A 26,514-nucleotide genomic window follows, 5' to 3' on the forward strand; every position below is an offset into this window, starting at 1 on the left:
AAAACAGTAATATGCTTGCTGAGGTATTCACAGAATACAGTGAATGGTTTCTACTGAAGTACGGTCTCTGAATGTAAGAAGTATATGTGTTGTGTTTGCTGTGATAGGCAGGTGAGAGTTCAAACTTTCCACTGATGGTGGTTTGTGATACACTGGATGCGCTGCACGTGTAACATTTGTTGGAAGAATGAGAATATACTCTGATCCCAGTTTTGGGTAGAAAAGGCTGCAGCGATGCAATGGACGCTGACTTTAAAATTGTGGTGGTATGTAGTCCTTTCCTCCTCTTGCCTCCTCTCTTTCAGATTTTGTGATATGAAGTGTGGAGGGTAAGACAAAACGGTGTACACCAGCTACTTGGTTGAGCTTTCACCTGTCTAATGCTACTGGGTCAGTGCAAATGAAGGAGAGGCAACAAGGAGAGGAGAACAGTATTGTTACGATTCATGTGTGATGTTGTCAGTGAGACCTGTTCTTCTATGCTACACTCAGGTTTGATTCCCTATAAAATTTCTGCTTGTTGTTTTATATAGATATGACTTTTTATATTCAGTACAAATATACATATGCAATTTCATTATAAGATATATTTTTCTTTTCAAGGAATATTCTTGAAGAGTCATGAAGTGCAAAAGCGAGGTTGGTTCTCGGAAAAGCTTTCCAAATTAAACCTCTAGTCAAACCGATTGAGGACCATCTAAAGCATTTTCACCGTCTGCACTCAATGGTATCTTTAAAACTGCTTTAAAATGCACCTTTTCCACTTCAAGTCAGCACAGCAAGACTGACCAGCAGCTGGAAAAGCTTTAATCAGTCTAAACATACTAGATTTCAAGGTTGGGTTTAAGTACATATGTGATTGAATTCTGGTGGAACATGGAGCAGGTCCATGTGTATGTGCAGGGACTTGTAAAAGCCCTGCTAACACCCACCTCTAGTAGAGAAAGGCCACTGTGCGATTGTCCAAAATTAGCCTCTATCTTTGACCCCATGGGCCCCATCTAGGCGTGAGCCCTTGCTCCTTCTTGTTAGACACTCAAATCCAAGACAAATCAATTTAGATCACTGGCAATGTAATACAAATGTCACTAAAACCTTTCACAGTGAAAGATTAATCATTCTTATAATACAAAGGAACCACAAAAATGTCGACAGAAACCAGGATCCAGGGGATGTTTCCATATAGGGTCATGCAACATGGTGAAACTTTATCATCATGTTCTGAGGCGCAGTTTTACAAAAATACATGCATCATGTTATCTTTTTGGATATAATTAATGTGAAGAAATATATGATTGGCTCTGTGTGATATACTCTCTATGCCAGGTCTGCAGATGGAAATATATTAGATACGTTGTTGCTGTGTTGTTAGTAACTTCCACAAGGAACAACCCTTGCTTGTTGGCAGGAATATTGAGGATGGACTCTGAAAAGTCTGGCCAATGCTTTGGGCACCAAAAGTTGAAAGAATATTAAATTTCATAAGAATTTTAAATTTTAATAAGAAAGCAGTTCCTCAGCGACACACACGCACCCACGCCATTCAAAACACAAGAAGTAGAAACATCAGTGGGTGTTGCATGTGCTCGTTCATGCACACGCACGTCCGTACTCCACAAAATTTCTTTTCTTATCATAATTAAACATTTGGAACTGTTTTTTTTTTCTTTTAATTTTTTTTTTAAAAAGACAGTTCAATCAAAATAGGTCTTAAGTCTGGCTCTTTTAACTATGAGGAAGCTATTATTTTGATGAATACAGTATTTAGGTATATCCTCAATGTTTTCATAATCATACCTTCATGATTCAGTATCTCACAACACTGTCTGACACCCTTAGTTAGAATAGTAGATCCAAAGCTGGGTGCAATTTAGCAACAGTCAGATTTTGCGTGTTGGAAAAATTACACTGTTGGCCTTGATGAGACACCTATCCAAGATTAGAAAAGTAGAAGGGGCTATTTTAAACGTAGGACACAGCTAAGATTAGAGGACATCTCTCATCAGGTGGTTTTAGGATGATCTGTCATCATGGGGGCTCCCATCTGAGTTCTCTGTCTCCCCTTCGGAAATGGCTTGCATGGGGGCTGTGTAGAGGCGGCTGCGTGTACTGTACCGACTGCTGTTGGCTACAGGGGGGATCCGAGAACGTCCCTGTCGAGATGCAGCTGACATAGGCAGGGTTTTGGGTGTGAAACTCTCAGAGTTGGCTCTTGGGAAAAGGCCTGGTATCTGGATTGGGTCCAAGCTAGAGATGTGGGCCTCTTGGAGTGTAGAGGGTAGCTCCTCAGCTGGTCTAATGGCCCCTTCCTGAAGGGGGTCCCCTGGGGTTTTAGGGGTGATAGGGCTCTTCAGAATCTCTGTAGCTGACATGCGGTAGCTGGAATCAGACCTGCTACCTTTCTTCAGCAGCAGGAGTTTAAACTCCTCATTTGACGTGCTGGATTTCTTGGCGCTGCGGTAGATTGGCACAGGGGCTCGTTGCGACCCTGCAGCAGTGGCTAAGGTGGCTGGCATGTTGAGAGGAGGGGCTGGTGGGATAATGGCGGTGGCAACAGGGGTTACTGGTGCTGCAGGGCAGAGACGAGACTTTGCATTTAATTCTCCCGAATCTTTACGGCCCAGGACCTTTCTCTTGGATCTGAAGAAGGAAATCACAGGACAATCCTAATTAAGATTTAGACAGTGAACATTTATGGGGAGAGACAAAATAACATGAACACATACAACAGACTTTGAAGTCGCTGGATCACCAATAACATCTGACAAATACATTTGTTACTGCAGTGAGAATATCTGGTCCACCTTAACAGTGCACTTTAAAGGAGTCTGTGTAGTTTCTAATGTGAGGCTAACTTGGCTTTTAACTATGGGTCTATCCTCCATCACTGTAATTAGCAGGCGGTAAGAATGACACAGGAGCTTGGCATAAGTCTTTAGCGTTTATTCACTGACAAATAGCCCAAACAGTTTGTTTTTTTTAACTTTTAATTAAATAGCGCTGTTGTTTACTTCATACTATCTGCTGCAGTCGCTGCAGCCACACTGTCACAGGCAGACACATGTTCTATCTCTTTCTTTCTCGTCCACACACCCACTGTACACACATATGGTGCTGACATGGGGCACTTAATTCTGCATAATAATTCAGTCTGGTAGGTACCAGTGGTATAGGTTTCAGTACCCAACCCTAGATGTGAGGCAACAAAACAGTTGGCCTTAGTCGCCACTATATCTGTGATGTCAGCCTGGTGTGTCTGGGACTTTAAAAGGCAGCCAAATGGATCGAACACCATGCAAAATTCACAGCACCTGTGTATCATGGCAAACAGGTCCTCGGTTGTCCGGGTCTTGTTTGGTGATGTGATAATAATGTCTTCATCCACTTTGGTGTCATCCATCAGAGGGGAGAGCGAATTATCACTAGGAGTTGAATCTGTAGCACAAGACAAACCTATCACATGTCATCTGGTTGTCTGGTCATTTAGTATACACTTGGTGAAAAAAAAAATCCTTTAAACCTTGGCATGCAGCATGTTTCTGCTTTCTTTAATCTTTACAATCAAGCACTACCTCTGCCAGAAGGATTTATCTTACCTTTACTGAAGTAATCCTCAGTGTCAGGAGTAGTGGAGTCATCTTTGCTCTCCTGTGGCTGCTGCTGATGGGCACTTCTGGTAGCACCTGATGTCACTTCCTCCTCTTCCTCCTGCTCTTCATGTCCTCCTCTCCTTGCATCGCTGATTAGGTAAGGATGCGATGTCTCCATTGTGGTACCAGGCACTTTGACTGGACTAGCCCAGGGCCCTGAGTCTGAGTGGGATACCCCGGCAAATTCATATGCTGGGGGTGGCGGGTGGTCCGATCGCATGCCTCCTCTAGAACATGCAGCTCTCGGTGGCTCTTTCACTTGCTCTTCCTCTTCCTCCTCCTCGTCTTCATCATCATCATCATCCTGGGAGAACGAGCGCTCCCCCAAAACCCTAAACTCAGGGTGTGCATGAGCTGAGTGTGTGAGCCCTCTGAACTCTGTGTGTGAGTGGATATGCGTGTGTAAATCCACAGGCGAAGGGTGGGGAGCACGTGGCACGGGCCGATGCAGGGGTGAGCTATCGTCAGAGAGTTCAGATGATGGGTCCATCCGAGTTCTGAAGGCGGTCATAGCCCAGAAGGTTCCAGGCCCATAGCGGTCCTGTCTGAGTAGCAGGCTTTCATAGGATGGAGGCCCATCAGGGTGTCGGCCAGGGGGAGGTGGTTGCGAGTGTTCTGGGGAGGAGGTGTGGTCATGACACGGGGGTCTGGGAGGTGGTCTGCGAGGAGGGAGAGGCCTTGTGTTAATAGGTGGTGGAGCCAGAGTAGAACCACTAGGAGGACATTTGGGTCTTGTAACAGTTTCTGCTCCGCTTGTGGTTTCATGGTCTGCTGTGGTAGCACTATCTGTAGATTGACTAATAGAATGGAGCTGCACTGAACGAAGAGCAGATGGAGTTATCGCCAACAGATTGGAGCTGGGGATTGTTAGAGCAGAGTGTGAACTTGGCGGTGGGTTGATATTTGATGCTTCAGGAGCCAACAACTTTTGTCCCGTTGCTAAAACATTTGCAACTCGGTGTTTGCTGTGGTGGAGGGTGTGCATGTGGTGTGTTCGATGGGATAGTGTGTGTCTGACATAGCCACCATGAAGAACATTGAGATCGAGTTGAGAGGGTGGAGGTGGGAAGTCTGGGTCTCTCTTATAGCCAGAAGAAATGGAAGCTCCATCTCTGGGGAAGTGCTGCAGGGAAGAGAGAGAAGACTTCCTCTCGGGCACTTTGGGCTTTCTCTTGCCAGTTGAGGGAGATAGTGGTCCTGGGAAGAACGCTGCCGAAGATGAGGGCAAGGTTGATGTTGGTGTCTCTGATTGGCTGGAATAGCCACTCGATGGTGAGGCAAGGCCAGCCAGCTTCTCAGGTGACCCAAGTTTGAAGTCTCCTGGTGGGAGAGGTGGACTAGTTGCCCTGGTCTCTGAAGCCTGGGTGGGGGCCTGGGTTTGGTTTTCTGTGGATGAGGAAGAGCTGTCTGGTGACTTGATACACTCCATGACGGTAGTGCCTGTGGCTGTGCTTGAGTTGGACATGGACGTGTACTCACCATTGTTGGACTTCAGCTCAGTGTTGTGAAGCCACAGGTCTGCATAGTCAGATTGCACAGCACCGTCATCCTTAAATGAGTGTGTATCTGCAGAGCTGAAGGACATGGGCTCTACTATGTCCACACTTTCACCTAGTCCCCTTCCCCAAGTTCCCAAAGGCTCTGCCACTAGACAGGATGTCTGTAATGGTTCTGGAGCACCTCCAAGCTCTAGCTCCAGCTCCAGCTTCATATCTGTGGAAGACAAGGTAAGCTCTTGTTCACTAACTGTCTTTGGTTGATCCTGATCTGCCTGCGTGTCCGTTCCAACATCAACACCGGTACAGGTGTCCTTCAGCGAGGAGGTCCGTTTGGGTGGTGGAGGTTTGACTTTTGGTTTCCTCAGGGGACGACAGGTCCTCCCCAGGGTCATTGTACCTGCCCTGAAGTCAGCTGAGGGCTGGGGGTAATGCCCATGGGATAGTGGTGCTGCCACAGTGTTGGATTGGCCACAGTCAGGCCCTGGGTCTGCATAGTTATACATGTATCCTCTGTAATTCTGATTACACTCCCCAAAATGCACAGAAGAGGAGTAGAAACCCTCTGTATCAGATGGGTAGTGAGAGCCAGACTCTTTTTCAGTGCTGCTGGTTTTGTCACTGAAACAGGTTTGTAGACCTTGTTTGGAGCTATACTCCTGGCTCCGGCTCAGATTTTGGGTTTGGTCAGGGTCTTGGTCTGGATCAGTCTGGTCTTGGTCTGGAGGGTATGTCCACTCCCCCTCACTGGCTGTACTGACCCCTGCATCGTCCAGCTGGTCAGTGGCTGAGGATGTGAATGAGCTTGACCTGTGGCCCTGGCCCTGGGGTCTGAGGTCTGAGTGGTATGACGGATCCAGGGAGAATCCCTCATCAATGGCATTGGGCACAGTGTTGAGTGACAGCTCTGAGTCGCAGTGGGATGAGCCTGTCAGTGGTGGAGAGGAAGGTGGGGGGATTGTTTCAGATGTCTGAGAGGGGCAGGTGGAGCTGGAACCACTCCAGTTCCCACTTGACGACTGGTGGTCCTCCTTGTGGTCTACATGGCTGCCTAGGACTCCTGTTGTCGAAACCGAGTGTATAGGGCTGCTGAATGTATCTGAACTTGATGAGATCTCGCAGCTGCCCATATCAGCTTTGCGGGGCAAGCGAGAACGGCCCCTCTCCATCCAGCTGTGCTCTGGGCTTCCTCCCCCTCCACCCCCTCTGTCTCTCTCTCCAGAACGCTGCAACCTTTTTAGGCTTCCAAGTTGCAGTGGCTCAGGAGCTGCCTGGTCATCAGTGCTCTCCTCTTCATCCTTCATCATCATCATCTTCATTCTTGGACTAGGGCCAGGTGGAATAAAGTCCTCTGCTTCGTATGGTGACATATCCTCATCTTCGTCGTCATCATCATAATTGTCATCGTCATCTTCATCACTGTCCATTAGACGTCCACCCTCTCGAGGCAAGCTACGAGAGCGCAGGCGTCCACCGTGGGCTGCAGAGCTTGTATATGTGGAGTCTGACTGGTCACCCAGGGAAGAAATGTTGCCTGTTGAATGGGAGAGAGAGGCAGGGATTCCCTGATGGCCACGTTGGGCTCTGATGCGCCTTCTGGAGGGAGCTGCTGTACCTGAAAAGGGAAAGATAGAAGAGAGAGAGAGAAGGGGACACAGGGAGACATCTCTTAATGTCTTGGATTTCAACTATATGGACCAAAGCAGCCATATATAGGTAATTTGTATTCCAGTTTGGTGGATCTAATTTGAAGATGAGGGTAAGGCAAGGTACGGTAAAGTAAAACTTCAAAGTCCCCGAAGTGCAATTTGAATTACAGTAGTCATAAGTAGAGCAAAACACAAAGTAACCATAGTCACACACTGTCAGGAGTAATCTATGGACATTAAGGGTCCATGCTTTTTAAGGTAAGCAATAATAGATGGGACAAAGGATGATCTGTAACGCTTCGTGCTGCATTTAGGGAGGCTAAAACTCCCCCCCTGATGGAAGCATCTTAAGTTCAACATGGAGGGGATGTTGAGTCTGAGACAATCGACTGAGCTTTACCGGTGACCCTTTCTTTGTACAGATGCTGGACGTTATTAAACATAACACCAGTAATCTTGCAGCACAACTTGACCAGTTGTTCCAACTTGTACACTGGTTTGATGGTATCGGCAGCCTTTATATGGTTGTCCTGTTCAAACTTAGCTATGATAGCTGTCTAAACTAAGCTGTCATTACAACCATAACTGCAAAATCAAACATTTTATAATTTCATTTAAAGCAGGAATGACTTTAAGTCAGATAAAACTGCATTTGGAGAGTGTCTAGCTTCAGTATCATGACGAGTGAAACAGGATAAGTAGATGGAATATAACGTAGGGAGGAATCATTTAGGAGGGCGTTATAACAGTAAGGCCCCAATGGAGTAACACAATGGGATGGTAGTCTAGTATTCAGCAGGGAGAGAGAGACAAAGTCTTATGTGCCATGTGATGTTAGTTGCTAAAGCAGTCCATTGTAAAATGCTTTGCGCATAATCTGGAGCTGACACAGATACCACTTTCTTCAAAGTGAACAAATTCTAGCCAGCAGGCTTGTAACCATGATATTTTGGGGAAACTAAGGCACATCAACATAGCATGCTGTTGCTAGCTAGCTAACTTAATCTTAGCTCTGTGCAGCTAAAAGTTGCTGACTGATTGATGGGGGGGGGGGTCATGATATTATCAGTTCAAAGTGGTTGGTGCTAGCTTATCTAAGCACATGTCAGATTTTGTTTTACAGGAAGAAAATGTGATTTGATTTTTGAGTTTCATCTCAACATTGGCAAACTTCTTGCCCCTAATCCATAGCACAAATAGAGAGCCAGAATAAAGAACCAAATATACTTGTTCTTTGCAAACTTACATGCTATAAGGAAATCATCTGTCTGGCAGCCAGAGTCACGAGTGTGATGGAGGCGACCACTGATTAAGAGGTCTTCCTGACAGAGAGAGAGTTGGTGCGGGTTGGCATGGACAATCACTGTGCGCTCTCTTGCTACAGGTGATTCATCTGAGTCTGAATGCAAAGAGACAAAGCATGCTGAGTGTTACTCCTACTGATAATGGTGACATTTTACATACTAGCTTTTTTGCTGAGAATTGGGACCTCCCGTAATCATGATCAGATTGTAAACAAATCCACAGCTAAGTCTTTTTATTCAAAGCATATTGTCTGGATGTAAAAACAAAGGTGAAAGCATCTGAAATGTAAATGACAATTGTCCATTGCATTATGAAACTGCATGCATGTTTAACTACAGGTAAATAGGTCAAAGATGAACCAGGAAGTAGCTCACAAGTAGCTTTGGGTAACATTTTTTAATGGACTGCCTAGTATTTTTGTTTGCATGTGATTGTTGCTGCTCATTTAGCTTGCCTTCATAAATTCGTGGCTGCATTAGCAAGGTCACTTCATTCCCAGATCTCAGCAATTAAGTTGGAAAAATATCAATAAAACCAATAGCAATTTGCCAAACTTACAAGATTAAGACCCAAACAGAATGCAAAATTTTGCAAGATGTGCTCTATAACATACCCATGTCCTGTTGTACTCTTTTGGGTATTCCTGTGATAGTCTTCCTCCTCCTCAGCTTCCTTCTCCTCTGAAGAACCGACTGGGAATGGACTAGAGAGCAACGAGCACTTGCTTCCCTGTCAAACCCAACTCCTGCAATAATAACACAGAGGCCATAAGCAATTTAAAAAGCTAAAATTTAATATATTTTATCAGATTCCTGGTTTCCATGCAGGCAGTCTGGGTTTGATCCCTGATTGGGAACAGTGGCTGTTTGGTCACATTCTTGATTTGATCCTCACTACGGCCAACCTTTCTTTATTTTCCTATTTTTTTTGCTTTGTCTTACCTGTGACGTTAATGGGGATGATGCAGGAGGAGATGGAATGGGAATCGGCAGTTGACTTCTGATCTGTTGGCGGGAGGTTTTCCTTGGACCAGTTCGTCTGTTTATCCTGGGTTGAGGGGACACTGGGGGCTGAGGACTTGGCTCTGTGGCCTCCTACAACCTCGCCACCCTCGCCTTCCCCTGTCGAGGTAGCCTGGAGGGACAGCAGCGACAATATATACACATGGAAGTAGTTGATACAGTCCTACAGTTTTATTACACAAGTTACTTAGTTGGACAGACTAAAATAAAACATTTACCATTGTGCTGTGTTGCATAAAATAGCCACTATTTACAATTTCTCGAACATCAGAAGTTATGTAATGGCAAAAACAATACCAAAGGTACTGCAGATTAAAGGTATCAAAAAGTGAACAAAAGTTGATGAGAGGATAAACAGAAAATTAAAGCAACACAAACATCTGATACCTTTCTATTCCATGGAATAAAGATGCAACCTTCAATGGGGTGAAGTGAGTAAAAGCACTCAAACTATAAACACAAAATAAAGACAGACAAAGGAAAAACAAAAGAACAATTGACATGCCAATCCAGAAATGAAATAAAATGTTCAAGTAAAGTTCAAAGGTGAAGAATAAATGAGACAGACAATGCATTGTTTTAGTTTTTCAGTTTCTGCTGACACCTCTTCTAATGTACAATGAGCAAGCGAACTCTGGCAGATGGAGTGCAAAAAAAGTGTCCAGATTATAGACTACGAGTGACAACAACAATCAGGGAGCCTAAATGGCCCTTTGTGGGCCTAAGCAACAGCTGAAAATAGATTGGAGATGTGCAAAACTTCACCAAAATAGAGTCAGGGAGAGCGTTTTTTCAAACAAGCAACACAGTGTTTAGCTTGTTTGCTGATGCACAGAGCAGGTTAGGACATCGTCATTTTGAAACTCTAAAACAGTTTGATGTTTGCTCGCTTGCTCTGTCATATCCCATCTAGTTAGAAAGCAGTGCAGTAGTTTAAAAAAAATCTTTGCTATGTTAAAATCTCATTTACCCTACAGTATGACTACATGAAGGAAAACCTGAGTTAAACTTAAAGGCAGTAGAAGTCTGGTATAGTTTATAGTTCTTCTGGTATAGTTGATAGTTCGCTATTCAAACATTTTTTTTTACCTTTCTTTGGATCGTCTGAACATCTGCTTCTCTCCCTGACCTCTCCTGTGGCAGAGAAAAAAAACACACAACCAAAGTATTATTGCTGAGTGTGCAGATAAAGTTGGTGATGTGAAAGTTGTTGACATTAGCAGTGATTTTTAAAACTTTCTGACCATGTGTCAGTGAATTTTCTTACTTTTCGCTGTATGGTCTGGATCTCTGTTTCTTTCACGGTCCTCTCCTTCAAGAGTTACATAAAGATAGAAAAAAACTTAAAGTTAGTGTGATTAAAAAATACACAAAACAGAATGTACCTGTAATGTACACAAATATATGGTAAAACGTACCAATATAATCACATAATAAAAGAGAAATCCAATGTACAGTCTTAGAAATAAAGGTGCTAACCAGTACTGACCAATAGTTGGCTTTTGTTGCTTTGAACTTTAATGTCAGTATGTTTGGGCCTGACAGGTGAGCCTAAAGAGCCAGGGCTGATGTGGTCCAGTGTGACCCAGAACTATTATGGTTCACAATAACATTTTTAAGGGGGTTTAGATTTTGTGAAATCTCTACCACTACAGCCTTCACTATTTCAGTGGGTCAGTATGGTTGTGAGTTGAAATTTGATTCCTAATTATAGGCAAATACAAAAAGCCAAGTATCAGGTATATGCAAAATTAAAGAATTTTGGCAGACCATGTTAATATTCTATTGCATGAAATCACGGTAACAATATCAACTATGGCAGAACACATGTAAAATGATTTCATTAACGCTTAAAGTCCTGCTCAACTGTTTAGCAGAGCAAGTATTAATTCACTATATCAGAAGTCTTTGAATCCACAATGTCTAGGGAAAAAAAGAAAAAATACAGAAAAATGTATTTATAATTGTCAATATATCAAATTATGTATTATTATATTTGAAGCACTTTTTCAGGTCATTTCCTTATTTGTTCCCTTTTATTTTAAACTTATTTTCTGGTAATTTTATTGTATGTTTTACAAATTCCTTGCTAATTTTTGGGTCATATTTTTTTGTTGCTCTTTGCCTTCTTCCCATGTTTTTTTTTTGAAGAAATCATTCCAATTTGCTAAGGTTTCAAGGGGTTAAGGGTATTCCAGGGCCATCTACATTCAAAAATATCAATTAAAAGGTACATATTTGAATATTTGAGGGTGAGAATCTTTTAACTGCTACACTTTCAAACTTTTCCCTAATAAAACATTTTTTTGCATGCTGTTTGCATGTGTCTTACAAAGAACCCCTGAAGAACCTTTTCTTAAAAAAAGTTTTTCAGAAGCAAGTGGTTCTGGGTAGAACCTCAGCCCTTCAGGAAGAACCCTTCTGAAACCCCTGTTTCTAAGATAGTGGTGCTTCAGTGTTACATTGAACCCCAGACACACAGCAGTGACTGTACACACAGGTGCACATAACACAAATCTCAATATAACACAGCAGGCGTTTACATTTTTGACATTAAAAGACACAAACACACAGACAAACTTCTGTTTTACCTTCCTGGGTTGATAGTCTAACTCTCGCTCCCTCTCTGCTCTCTCTTGCTGCATGGTAACATCAGAATGAGATATTTTGTCAGTTTATTGTAACACATAATAATTAAGAAACAAAGGTGTCAGTAAGCACAAAAATATGAATAAGAAAAATGGAAAATGTGTTTGGCTTAATGTCCTCACTATCCAAAGCCTCACTCGACATGTACGCAGCAGACTGTCCAGTTGTTCAATGCTTAACTTTTTTAATGTGTTTGGGATTTGGGCTGCTGAGACTCTTTGTGTGCACATAATCTCAGAATTTATTGGTGAACTGCTTGATATGGAATACAGTCACATAATATAGTTCCTGCAATTCAAAGGATAACTGCTCCCTTATTGGTTGATTGGGAGATACAGTATGTGTCATCCTTACCGCTCTTGCCAGGCGACTCCTCTGTTGCCGGCGGATGCTGTGTGGTGAGGGGAAGGTGGGCATAGGGGGCGCCACTGAGATAGAGATGGTCACCCTGTTTCTCTCCCGACTCGTGGAGCGATGGTGCTGTTGCTCGTCTGTGAAACACACACACACACACACACACACACACACACACACACACGAAAACTTACAATCTGTGTAATTTGGACACAACATAATGCAGCAGTGCACACCGCAGGCCTCGCTCACCTCGGTGCAGGGCTCTGAGACTGAGCTGAGCGCTTCTGTGCAGCTCCTCCAGACATGGTGGTCGGGTACAGGGATGAAACACGTTGTGTTGCTGGTGCCATGGAGCCTGATAGTGAAGCGACAGCTTGCTCTCTATATCCAGGTTTGACACAGCTAAGACAAGAGAGAAGAGAGACAGAACATCTTAAAGGGAAAATCTATAATGACTGAGAAAAAAAAATCACAGCTGGTGTGCAAAGATGGTTTCTGTCATTTAAAGTAGTTCTTATCACCCTGATGCTTGTTTAGTGTTCATTTTTACGATAACTTTGGTTTTAAGTACTTAGTTAATGCAATTAAAAAGGCGATTCGATGTCGTGATTGACAGCTGTGTGTGCCAATTGGTTTGCTTGCAATCAGAAGTGCTGCTTGCCATGGATCAGACGGCAGGAAACGTAGATTTCAGAGATTGCTACTGCACAGACTCTCCAAATTACATCACCAGCGCAAGATGTCAGTGGCTGTATTTTTGTTTAGTGGGAGAGAGAGACGCGTTGTACATCTTTTTATAAAGTCATAGGTTGTGTAATTTTATCCAATCAAAGGGACATATCTTTTAACCTCGTAGACCCATGACCATATGACCAAGTAGCAGACTCTTTGTGCACTCTTTGCATCCTGTAACCTTAATGTCAACAAGTACAGAGCCAACAGCTGACTACAATTGTCAACTAAAACATTGCAGACCGCCCAAGAAACCATGTCACTTAGTTTGTAGTATTTTCACAAAATACATTTATACAGGAATATGCAGAATATGATTATATTATCAAATAAACTATTAAAGGTCAGATGGGGAAAATATTCAAATATAGTGTACACTTAGTTATGGAAATATAATACTAAATATGTTATTGTTGCTTTCAGACATGGTGCTTAAAAAAGGACATTTGTATGTTAATATCATGCCTGTTCCAAAAGCAGCTGCAGAAACTGCAACAAGCTGAAATCCAGGTTGGGCTTTAGAGGCCTCACTCTAAAACCAGTCAGCACATGAGACAAAACAAAGCAAAATAAGTACAAAAATGTTATAAGTTGATGCACAGAAAACTCTTAATAACGTTTGATGGCAAATCACAATCCTCTTTTCACATGAGAAAAGAGACATGAGACAGGGCCGAGGCACGCCAGCAGGTGGCAGCTAAACGCCTCATCACTGCAACTCTGCATCCTTCAGCATACCACTGTACATCTCACACACGCCTCCATGTTTAGCGCCACAACCGTTTATTATGATCAGAAAACACAACAAACCTGACTATCATGCAGGATGTACACCTGAGAACCTCTAACTTTCATTTCCAAAGATTGAAACGATTAATTTACAGACGAGGAGAGAAAGAGCGAGAGAAGGACTGATTATCCATCTCTTATCTGCTCTCAGAGCCCCTTTAGCTTTTTTGAGTCCTATTTCTCCTCTTTTAACTCAGAATTCAAATGCAATTGTGCCCTTGAAAGCCACACTGTACATCAGTAGCCAGGCAACCTTTCATTGCTCATCAAGGCTCCCGTTTGCCTGCAATTAAATCAGCAAGCTCACATCAGCAGCATCCGGCCGATTTAAACTACAAGGTTAAAGAAGCACAGAGGACCGGCTTATTCACACTAGATAAACAATTACACAGCGTTCTGCCCTAAAGACTTTCACATACAGATAAAGATATTGTTGTGTTTTGCATATTAACATTCATGAATATAGTGATTAAAATTAAACCAAAAGACTGCAGCTGAACAAACTCACTTAGTCGATGAAATTTCATGAACTATAGGAGAGGAAGACAAATTTTATGACAAAAAATGAATATAAGTTAAATTTTACTATAATGGCAAGTGTCACTTTGGGCATTATTTTTGCGATTGTTTAACCCTTTGAAACCTGAGAAATCTTTCAAAAACGTGGAGAAAGGGATGAGCCCTGCCACACACACAAAATGCAAGAAATTATTAAAAAGTACAAGAAAACTACCTGAAAATAAGTTTAAAACATAAAAAAAAATAAACAAGGCAAACTAGATTTGGTAAGGGTGCTTAAAATTCATAATAATTCACATAACTTTAAATATGTAATTTTAAGGACTATAAATATAGTAATTCCCTAGCTTTTTATTTAATTCAACATTGTTTTCCCTTGCTTTTAAGAAAAACAATATTCTAAATGCACTCATTTCTTGCAATTTATAGAAAATTTCTTACCAAGTTGTTCATTGTCTTTTTTTATCTCTGTGTTTTTGAAAGAAATCACACCAATTTGTGCAGGGTTCAAAGGTTTGAAATTGTTGTGAGAAGCGTCTGAAAGCAGCACAAGGAAAGCAATGTTGCTCCAAGTTTCAAAAGGTGAAAGGCTGAAATTCTGGGATGCGTAAGGATATTCTGGGAGATCCCTGTGCTAGTTGCACAGAACTAGTGTGCTCCGACAGATCTGCAGAATCTGCAAAAAAACATGCCTCGATACTTTATTATTCCTGGTAGCGAGTGGTAATTACCATCGATACAGTGGAAGAAAGAGGGACAGAGAAGAAGTGGAACCAAAGGTGTTTTTCTGACCCAGTTGTTGTGACACAGTTAAATTAGCAAATTTTGTTACCGTAGCTTTTGCCTGCCAGCCCACTTGTTCCCCTGATCTTTCTTCTCATCATCCCTTCCTTGTCTTCCTCTTTTATACTATCTTTCTCTTGCTCTCTTGCTGCTGCAGTGAAGGTGTCTTCTCATCATTATCATCAAGTGCTAAAACTGCATTAGTCAGCTAAACTTTCCCTGCTGCTTTATTCTGTGTGTCATAAAAAGAGAGATTTTTTAACTTAGAACACTCAACTTTGAATAATAATTTGTGGCTGATATGTTTTTCACCAAAAACTTTAATTGGTAAAAAAAAAAAAGAAACTGGTCAATAATAAAAAGCAGAATGAAAATAAGTAGATAAAAGCGTTAAAAAAAAACGTAATTTAAGAAAGTTATAACAATCTGCATTGTGCATTGTTGCAGAGACATGAAGGGCCCTTGTCTGATTCCTGGGACAAGTACATTTTTTCTGTATGGCTAGTGGAAGAGACATTCACTTGCTTAAAAGTTAAAAGCCAAAAAAAAGAAAAATTTTCTGTTATGTTCTGTGCCACTCTGCATTTGCCTTAAGTACGTTGAAAAAAAAAAAGAAATTTTGTGGCAGATTTCGGACAGATCGTATGCTCTGTGCCACAGCAAGTTAGATTAAAAACAAATTCACTAACAGACTGATGAATGAAAAACAGGACTATTTATTCATTTTTCAAGTGAAGAGTTTGACGGCATGTTTAGCTAGATAACATCGCTGATATGCGAACTGTGTCACAAGGCCCCCTGGGAAAGCTGCTCACTTTTTCAAATGGCCACTTGCAGCGGAAAAAACAAGAAAAACCCTGTGGCCTAAAATTTTCTTCGTAGACTACCATTGTAAAAGACACATCTGTAAAACTGTTGAAATCTGTGTGTGTTACATATAGAGTGCATGCATAGTGGATCATACATCTTTTAACAATATTTCCAAAATACTACAGACGACAAGTGAAAATGGAATGACCTGCCTGAGGAAATAAGGCTGGCAGAATCAATGACTTCTTTAAAATCGCGTCTCAAAACTCATTTTTCTTTTATCTTCTAATGAATTATTTTATCCTGTTTTGATTAAGTTCTGTAATAATTACTATTATTTCCGTGTTTATATTCTGTGAAGCGTATTTACTCTTATTGTTATGGGTTGTTATTGTTTTTTTAGTTTTTTAATTGTTTCTATCTCTTTCTCATTATCATCCATCTTCCCCTAATATGTTTTTGCATCAGATCTCTGAGTTCTACCTTACATTTTGTCTGGCCTTAGGCCAGCAGCTTGAGAAACAGCCCACTAGTGTCAAACTCTGCACATCATACTGCACAGTGATGCTTAAATGTGAAGTGGAAATAAGCAAAGAAAATGGAGGGGGAATTTAACATATACATAATAAAGTCTAGAAATATCGAGAATACCTGCAGAGCTAACAAAACATCAGCAAAGTTCCTTTAAATTAAGCTTTCCAGTCTGATGCCGGGCTGCGGCAACAACTTCCCCAAACAAACATGTACAAAAATGAGCCCTTAACATCAGAGTGGTCCTCACACGGAGTATCAGTTTTTCCCTCTTGACCACTCGCTGCAGTATCTCACCAACCATCCCCTCTGGTGGTGACTCACATAGCTCAACAACAATCAGTAAGACATAAAAAAACGCAGTGCTGGATTTAAAGTTAACTGTGCTATTTCAGAGAATCCACCAAGAATACAAATAATATGCCAAAATAAATGATCAGCAGCATGGGACAAAATCTAAATCTAAAGAGTTTCACCTCTCCCTCCTACCTGCATTGTCCCGTTTTGCTCTTGCTGTCCTGCACCTCTTCCTCCTCATCTGCATTCGACTGTTATGAAGCTTATGCTGGGAGTTACCCATCGTTACCATCTAGGACAAGACATGGCCAAGCACACGTACACACTCATCTGACACACACTCTGTCTGTCTCGCTTTCTCTCTGCCTTTTACCCATCATCCCTCTCCCTCTCACTGTATCCCCACATCTCTGCTTCCCCTCATCCTGAAATCTGCAGGTGCAGTGTCAGCAGCTTGCAGTGTCATCATCGAGACTTGCATGCCAACAGCACCAAGAGAGGGGAGGAGAAGAGGTACAGTAAAAAAAAAAAGAAAACTGTAATGAAGAAATGCAGGTTAATGCAATGATTACAGTAATGCAGCAATTCAGTGGGTCTCTAAAAACAGTGGTTATAAGAGTACACAGAAGCAATGCAAACTTTGTGGTTATGTGTGGCCTGAAAAAATGGAATGGAGAGAGTTTTTAGATTCACATTAACCCCTTGAAACCTGAAGAAATTCGATTAATCTCTTTCAAAAACATGCGAGGAAGACAATGAGCATTGCCCAGAATTAGACAGGAATTAGTAAAAAGTTACAAGAAAATTTCCTGAAAATAAGCACACAAAAAGAACAGAAAAATGGCAAATAAATAAATAATAAAAAAAAGGAAATAGTTTTAAAAAAGGACAAAAAAAATGTAAATGTAATCGACTTTATATAAAAGTTATATTAATAATTGTTCTCTAATATTTTACATAATTATTTTCTAATAATTTTGAAAAATATTTTCTCTCTTTGTATCTTTTTTTCTGTCTTTTGTCAAAAGACAGTCGAAATCAAACCATTGTGTTCAGGTTTCAAAGGGTTAAACACTTGAAAACACTTGACATCTGAATGTGACCCGAGAATCGTTGATCAAGGTTTCAAAGGGTTAATAATAGATGGCTACACTAAGAATGATAAATGTCTGTCTCCATCAGCAAAACAAAAAGATGTTTGAAAAGGAAGAAAAGCGAGATGGCAACAGAAAAGATAAACAGTACGAACAACGATTTTTCAGTTATTTAAACTACAATATAAACTTTTTTTTTTAACTTTTAGCTGTGGCTGTTTGAAACATGTATAGACACTTTTGCCCTCTGTCAATAGAGGACAACGTGATACAAACTAGTTTTAGTCAAGCAAACCCCAGATGTCCCTCCATCCCCACAGCAGAAGTTTAATGCATGCCTGTTGGCAGGAGAAGGGTGGTGTTGCACACAGGGAGAAGTTTTCTCAGAGGGCTTGATACCAGAAAGACCATTCTGGCAGAAATCTATTCATTGTACCCAAACTAGGATTTTTTCCCTAACCTTAATCAAGAAATCCTTTCTGTCAGAAAGTCATGGAAGCACATTTCTCCCAATAGCAAAATGGTTTGGGATGCCCCCAAAGATCCTTTTTTGCTGCTCTGCTTGTTCTTGAAAGCAGAGGGATAGATGACATATAGATTAATCTTTAGATGGTGGACTCATTTTAAACATGGAGTTTCAAGAAGATTTACCGTACACCTCAGCCTCTATGAGATGCTGTTGGATGATAGTGGACAGGCGTTTATGTCTAACAATGTGACCCCTACACTACGTAGGAAATTCACTCTTAGCGTAGAAAAACTTGTAGCTGAATCTTTGCAACACATGGGCTTCATATCAACTCACAAACGAACAAGTATTTTTATGCACTACTGCAAAATGGATCTCATCTCAACACTCAACTGTCAAAGTACTTTAGTGTGTGATTTATAGTTGCTGAGTTATTGGCTAAAATGTAAAAGTGTTTTTTATGGCACCTCTTCAGCCTCATCTGGCTAATGGCTCTAATTGTTATTACCTGAGTAGTGGAGGAGTTTTATCTAGAAGTCATTGCCAATGTAGGCCACGTTTTAGGGAAGAATTGAAAGAAGAAGGAGAAAAATAATACATTAATACATTAAAATATGTAAAATTACAGTAATAGGGTCAGTGTTGGACCAAAGGAAGCCAGTGAAGAGCTGTTATGTTATGCACAGAGGACACGCCGTGGTATAAAAAAAGATCAGGGCCAACAAACTATAAAAAAACCATAACAACCAGGCAGTCATCCATGACATTTGCAATGAGAACACTGACTCTCCACATGTCACTGCTTTATTGCTCTTTCTCTTTCTGGTACAGCTATATGATTTTGTATCCCTCTCCCTCTGTTTGTCTCTCTCTCTCTCTCTGGTCCAGATGTGAGTGAATGTAAGTCATTAGTGGAGAATGTATTAGGGTGTATCTGGGTCAGGCAGCGCACTCCCTGTGGCAGTAGCTGCAGAATCTTGTCATAGTAGACAGCTGTTATATAAGAAACACTAGCTGGCCAGTTCTGCAGAGGGAAAACTGTGCACCGTGAGTCGGCCTGCAACGGCTCAGCAGTCACACCATGCACCACCTCATCTCACCAACTTTATGTTAATTTTTTTATATTGACATCAGCAGTTTATTCCAGACGCAGAGTTCAAACTGATGCAACTTTTGCAGGTACAGCACTTGAATTTTTCAATAATAGCTTAACATTAACTCTTTGGTGTAGCATATATAGTGGAAACAACAAAATCCATAAAAACCAAACCTTAACATCCACTCACACTTTAACTGTTTAACGTACAGTTTACCTCCTTAACTAGTCTCAGGTTTGTTCAAATAATCTTAGTCCATGCTGTTTTACAGTGTCATGCATATTCTCTTAACTATTCATTGAAGCTGTATGAACATAGCTAGTGTTTTCACGATAATACAATTTACAACTGTTTTAGATTTTCTGAACTGATATGTATTGATAAATCTGTATTTTTGACAACACTTATACAAACTACAGATTATTTTCTTGTTGAATTGATCAATACAATGGCACACAAGAGTGATAAAAGGCCATCACAGGGTCCCAGAACACAAAGTGACATCTTCAGATGTCTTCTTGACCAACCAACAGTCCAAAATCCCAGTACTGTTGATATACTTTACTCTACGAAGACTGGCAAAACTTGAAAATATGCTCATGTAGCCAGTAAAGTCTTTCCATTTCTTGTTAAAAAAAATGTAACAGTGAAAAAAGTATGAAATGATTACTTGGTTATCCAATGAATGAGAAAAAAATGTGAGTATTGTATGTTTCTCAAATCCACAAATATCATACTTTTGTATGCTATTATGTAGCAGATGTGTTGAAACTTCACATTATGGTTAGTGTGTGGTTATGTCTGGGAAAAGATCATGTTTTGGCCTGAAATATTCCATTTGGGGTACACAATCCTGACAAAGTAGCAATGTCTTGTTAAAAACAACTGCTTTTCTCACTGAAAAACCAAGGGGTCGCTACAAAACATAAACATTTGGAGCCTAGAAAGCCATGGTGAACACAAAAATGACTCACTAAAACACCACAAGCTTATTTCGTTGTTGTTGGTCTCGAACAGTGGTCTGCAGCTTGGCAGGCGTTTGGCCGAGGTAACACGGCATCCAACTTTCCCTCCACCTCTAAATGACTAATTCAGGTTATATATTACATCACTTTACATATGTTAATTTGATATGTTCGAAACATGGAAATGTAACACATTTTTAATTTTTTTCTGGTGATTGGACTTGATTTATCAGAATCGTTGCAGATTAATTTTCTATCCATAAACGTATTGATTAATTAACCAATAATTCCAGTTTCAAAGTGAAATATTTAATCTCAAGACTTTTTATAAGTGGATGCTCCCTTCCATCAAATGAAAACATTCTAGATTAGATGACTAAAAAAATCATTTAATAGGAAAAAAAATCCAGCCTGGCGTAGTTACTGTCTTTGAAAACTTTGAAATTGGGACACTTTTCAACACACCATTAAGTCATAATACAGCATGCCCACAACACTGTAGTGTGCGCATGCATTGATTCATTTGCAAAAACAGCATCTCACTGATAATGCATTGTCTACTGTGATTAAGTTTAGCACAATCTAACACAAACAGAATGATAACTGTCATCTGATAACATGGCTGCAGTGAAACATAATCTCAGTGACACTTGAATCACATTCCTGTCTTAATGAAAAGTCATTTCACATAATAAACAATGATGAACTAAACAGGTTGTAACAGATTTTAAGGCTGATGCTACAAACAGTACCTTTAGATCGCACAGGCGCGCAGCCTAGACCGAGACAAGCCAAAGCCATGGTCAGCAGCTGTCTACTCTCTCCTCTTCTTTTCCTCTTTTTTGTCTTTTTCTCTCGCTCCTCCCTTTCTTCTGCAGTCTCCTTGTCATCTGTCACCAAATAACGTCGCCTTATTTACTCCTGCAGCCCTTTCCGAAACATTCCTGTGCATGTCCAACATCCAGACAAGCAACATCTGCAGACACAGACCCTCCCCCTCCACCTCCTCACTCACCCACCTGCTGTCCCTACTCTCTCTTCCCTTCAGCTGACCCAAAACATCACTGTAAAGAAATATTTTGTCCGTACGACATGTGGACGTTTCATTTTGTCCTAACTGAGAGCTGCACGGCACTCACAAGGAATGAGCACCTACGCTTCATGACAAAATCAAACACTTCCCTGTCCTACTGCTGTTGTCTCTATGAGTCACCCCTGTCGGCCTGTGTCAGATGGTAGGTTCCTGCCTGGGCATGGCCTGTCCCTGACCGTAATCTCTTTATGATGCAGTAATATGTGGAGGCGGGGGGGTTCAGCCACAAAGTATTAATGTATTAATCCACCACATGCTGGGAATATGTATCACGTGTTCAAACCTTCTATTGCAGCCACCAAAGAGCAATGATCTAAGAGTGTGTGTGTGAGAACAGCGTTTATGTAGATGTAAAAGCAGGAATTTTTGGTCCTTCAAATATTTGATAGACGATAAAACATCAAGACAAAAACTGGAAATTTCATAATTTGAAAAACTGGAAGCAAATTATTCCTAATCTCATTCAGTGTCCTCATTGAGGAAACTTTGTCTACACTGCTCACAAGGAGTCACCATCCCCATGTGGTTACAAAATAAACAGCATGAAACACACACACACACACACACACACACACAGAGAGAGAGAGAAAGAGAAAGAGAGAGTGAACGAGCACCCTGCCCGGTAATCTGCTGTAATCTGGAGCTCTGGCAGTTCACTGACTTTGGAGTAGAGCTGGCGGAGCTGGCAGTCTGCCCGAGGAGCTTTCAGCCTCCCGCCGTGGCTGGGAACGACACAGACACACCGAAAATATCTGCACGCACACATGTGAAACCCACCACGTGTGTCTGCACACGCTTCGCTGCAGTGGTCAACATCAGCACAAATGGAGGGGAGCACGGTCGTGAATATTAAATGCACAGACGTTTGGCCTCGGTTAGTCGCAGCAGTTTCTCTAAACAGGACTGCTGGGAGGCCTTTAATAGCGCATTGTCCCCAGGGTAGTTTGTCAGTTGTGGTATTGAGTGATCTATGAAACATCAGGGCCAGATCACAGACCTTTCAACCGCATATGAGCCGCATCGTAGCCTCTTGGGTAGCGGCTTGTACTGCCTGGGGAGCTTAGGTCAAATCCCTTAATCAGTATCATCTTTTAAGTCATTTAAAACACTTTTGTAGCTTTTATGTAGAAATGATGCTCACTCCTTTCTTAGATTTGTGTAAAATACCTCTGTTCCTGCCCCTCTCTGTTTCTCTCTATATTTTCGTCTGTGTCCTCCTTTCACACAGAATGAATAAATCATACTACCCCCATTCCCGTCTGCACACCTGCACTATTGTTCAGCAGCCTCCGTCCTCAAATCCCTCTGTTCGGCCCCTCTGACCTGCACAACAATAATGTTATAACAAGCCTGTGTTTGTGACTGTGTGAACACTTCTATAAGGGTTTAAGGCCTCTCTGTAACGGCTAGCAGAGGTGAGAACCAGTGTATGACAATAAATCCAAAAGTCTTATTTATAGTAGCCACCACGTCACAGACGAGCCAGAGAAAATATCAACAACATAACAGCAGGTTAAATGTTCAAGGGATTATTTCCTGGCTCTGCACACGCTGTTTACCCAATATTAAGTGAGAGTGCTCCTGTGCTGCCGCTCAGTGGCACAGCAGGAACACTACACAGGGTGAGAGATGATGCTGTCTGTGTGGATTTGTGAGTGTTGCCATAAGTTTATCACATAACTTCTATATGTTAAGATTAAAAGAAGGCATAATTCATCTGATAAACACACCAGAGTGTACACAATGTTGTTAACATGTTAATGGCAAAAAGAGGTCACTATTCAATGCCAAATATATATATTTTTAAAGGTATAATGTGAAGGATTGTTGGTTAACCCTAACCTGGTCTGAATAATTTCAGTTAACAGGAGTATGTAAAAATTAAATACAACCCTTGTTGACCGTAACACTGAAAAATAAATGCTTTTTGTGTTTGTAAAGAGCGATGATGTATTTTTATGTGCAGAGCCAAACTGGCGGCAGAAAGGGAGAGTAGTTAACAAGGGAGCTGCAGTTTATATGTAGTCACTTATATATTAATGGGTAAATGATCTATGTTTGATCTATGATGTCTTTACAAGTATTTACAAGGACAATAAGCCAAATTAATGCTTGACAAATGTGAACTTTTACAATTCTGTATGATGATGCATTATGTTAACTTTCACCACGTCAGTAATTCAGTTCATGTCAGTCTAACACACACTCCTCTACAGAGCATCCAGTAGTGATTACAGCCTAGATATTGAGATTATAATTACAGAAGCCCTAAAAGGACATGTTTCTATACTTTTTATTTTCTCAGTTTTCTCACCATAACAACATATTTCAGGTTGTATTTCTTGTGATAGCGACTTATTTTTCTCGTTATCTCGGGAAAATAGGACTGGTTTTCTTATGGTGCTGGAATTTGATGTCTTCGTTTAGCTTCAAATGACGTCTTCGACCACGGTTTTCATTAAAATGAAGGTTATCTTTTTGTATTCCTGTTCTGACATCCAAAACCACATATTTATTCCAAATATCTCAATCTTTTGCCTCTGGGTCCCGCTGTTTTTCTGCCATCAGGAACTGCTGTGACGTAACCGTGACGTCTACTCCAAATTGTTCTATAAAATCATAAGCAGATGGTATAATATTTGATAAAGGTATTAGTTTGATTTGGTGTTCCCTGCTCTCACACTCTACAGCAGTGAGCTCAACAACAGGCCCAGACAACATGAAACAGGACAAAGACGGCTCAGGGAACAAGGCTTCTTCCTGGTCCGCAAACGATGTCATACTGTCTGTTCAAGAGGCTGATCTCCAAATTCTCGGCCTGCACATCGAGCTGTTCAGGAAAACGTGAGTATTTCATTTATATGAGCTGTCTTCTGTCACTTGTTCAGGGGTATACCTTGCAGGATTGTTGGTTCTGTTTGTAAACACACTTACCATCACCAAACTCGTTTGGTGTGTTGCCTCGCTATATTGGAGTGTTTTTTTGCGTTGTGTCTCTTGGATACCTGCTGCTTACAATCTGACACCTGGTTGCTACCTTTTTTATGAAACAGCGACCTCACCTGTGTGCTTTGGGGGTAAACGCCCATAATTGTCCCAAATACAGAAAATAAGGAGATTCGGGCAGAGGGCAGAGTCTCTGCAGATAGTGGGTCAGAAGTGATGCTTGCAAGGGATTACTTCTGTGTGAGTCTATACAATGCTGTTCAGGAAAGTCATCAAAAGTTAAGTTGTATCTCATTTGTTTAACTGTGGAGTAAGAGTGGCATTCCCTTCTGCCTCCAGTCTTAACGGGACAATTTGTCAATTTTCAACCAGCTTTGTATCATAACAATGTGGGTAGTGTTTGTAGATTAACTGTGGTGAACTTCCCTCCATCTTACCAGCAACCAGATCTCCCAGATCAAAATTTCACTGGCTCTAGTTATGATGCTTGAGCTACAGATTACTCCCATAATTTCATATACCTGCCACCGCAGACACAAAGAGTATAGAAGTAGATAGATAGAGAGACCCACCCCTCTCTCGGTCAAATCAAACCAAACCGATCAAATGCTAAAACTGGGTAATAGTGATCAAATATAAACCAAGACTCTGCTACTGTATTGCCTATTTCTCCGTCAAAATGTCTGCGGAAACTCATTTTAGTTCACTTTTTAGCCCTAATACAAGAATCTTTGAACAGAAAGTGAGTGCCATGCTTATTCTTGTGTTGTAAAAATGGAGGCTGCGTTACCTATTCCTCGACTGAAAGGTTTTCAGAAACACTTTGCTGTGCAGTTTACTTTTAATGTGAGATTGTTTGTTACCAGTCGTTGGCTATATTGTTTCCTTTGTCAAAATGGACAAGCTCGTATTCAGTCACCCACCTGGTCCTGTATGTCGCAGTGCATTCTGGTAGTTGTAGGTTTTCTGCCTCTAAAGCAAAAGCAAATGCCAAACCTCTTTTCTCTTCCTCTGATCATGTAGCACCGATTAAAAAAACGCATTTGTCTCTTTTTTCTAATGCAGAGATAGTCCAGTTTTATGAAAAGACCATTTTTCCAGAAATGAGATACCTTTTTAAGCTAAGCTGGTATGTATGGTAAATATGATGCCAGCAGCTGCTTAGCTTAGCTTAGCACAAAGGCTGGAAACTCAGGGGGAGACAGCTAGTTTGGTTCTTTCCACAGCACCTGGCCAAGAAATGTTTGACACACAGCCCTCCCGTAACACCACAATGTGCTGTTTTTACACTCTGATTTTTTTTAAAACAACACAGTACAAGAAGTGTAACAATATAATGTGTTGTAAACAAGATATAGTATGTTAATTGTGAGCTTAAGGTGGATTCTTTAACTTAGGACTGAGCCAACAGGCTGTCGGCTGTAGCTTCATGTTTACCAGAAAGATATGAGAGTGGTATTGATCTTCACAAATAATGTACTGCAAGATAGCACATAAGCCTAAAATATCAAACTGTTTTTTTTTTGCACACAGACATGAGAGTGGTGTCAAAAGCCAACATGTATTTACCAAGAAGTGGAAATAAGCAAGAAGAAACAAGAAGTAAATCCTGGTTACCAAAACATATTTGTTCTTTTAACTTTAGTCTCCTTTTTTTTTCTTTTGCGCACACAAAACCAATTGAAGCAAAAAAGTGCTGGACTGAATATACACTTACAAATCTGACAAAGTGTTTTGTAGCTGTTTCGAAGTGTGGACTTAATAACCTATATGTTTTGCACTCAATATGAGGCACAAAAATATTCAGTCAAAATCTCACACTACGTTTCTGTCAGTGCAGAAAAACAGCAGCAGGAGATCAATGTTTTATCATCTCATGATGTCGTAGGGCCTTCTCTCCTCGCTCAAACCTTTTGGGAGGCTTCTGTATTTCCATCCAAATCCTCATCAATATTGCAGCATTGTTCCTAAAGAGGCAGTAATCAGGGAGGATAATAGAATAGCGTAAACTACAGGAAAATGTGTCTATTGTATTCTAGCTGGTCGATAGTAATTCCTGCATCTTTTGTGTGAACATTGTATCAGTTTGGAAACATGGAGATAAATTAACATCAATTTAGACACATGCACACGAGCACACACAATGTCAAATACATTCAGTGTCTGAAATATCAGAGAGGACACACGGAGGTCTTTGGGTTTAAATGTAACACGTGACATACTATATGACCAGCTATATCAAGAGTAAGAGGATGGTACTA

General features: G+C 41.0%; 1 protein-coding gene across 1 annotated transcript in view; it reads right to left on the minus strand.

The window, feature by feature from the left end:
* Window positions 1-1,963: 1,963 nt before the first annotated feature.
* Window positions 1,964-26,514, minus strand: part of nhsb (Nance-Horan syndrome b (congenital cataracts and dental anomalies)) — a 58,543-nt gene continuing 33,992 nt past the window's right edge. Inside the window, exons 2-12 of the mRNA XM_042488049.1 lie at window positions 12,378-12,530; window positions 12,126-12,262; window positions 11,714-11,761; window positions 10,390-10,434; window positions 10,212-10,256; window positions 9,042-9,234; window positions 8,714-8,845; window positions 8,042-8,194; window positions 3,597-6,761; window positions 3,312-3,453; window positions 1,964-2,640 (exon numbers count right to left, since the gene is read on the minus strand). Coding sequence (XP_042343983.1) covers window positions 2,013-2,640; window positions 3,312-3,453; window positions 3,597-6,761; window positions 8,042-8,194; window positions 8,714-8,845; window positions 9,042-9,234; window positions 10,212-10,256; window positions 10,390-10,434; window positions 11,714-11,761; window positions 12,126-12,262; window positions 12,378-12,530 — 4,841 coding nt within the window. The 3' untranslated portion in view covers window positions 1,964-2,012. The remainder of the gene's footprint in view (window positions 2,641-3,311; window positions 3,454-3,596; window positions 6,762-8,041; window positions 8,195-8,713; window positions 8,846-9,041; window positions 9,235-10,211; window positions 10,257-10,389; window positions 10,435-11,713; window positions 11,762-12,125; window positions 12,263-12,377; window positions 12,531-26,514) is intronic.

The sequence above is a fragment of the Plectropomus leopardus genome, chromosome 1, assembly GCF_008729295.1.
Source record: "Plectropomus leopardus isolate mb chromosome 1, YSFRI_Pleo_2.0, whole genome shotgun sequence".
In the NCBI taxonomy this organism is placed as follows: Eukaryota; Metazoa; Chordata; class Actinopteri; order Perciformes; family Serranidae; genus Plectropomus; species Plectropomus leopardus.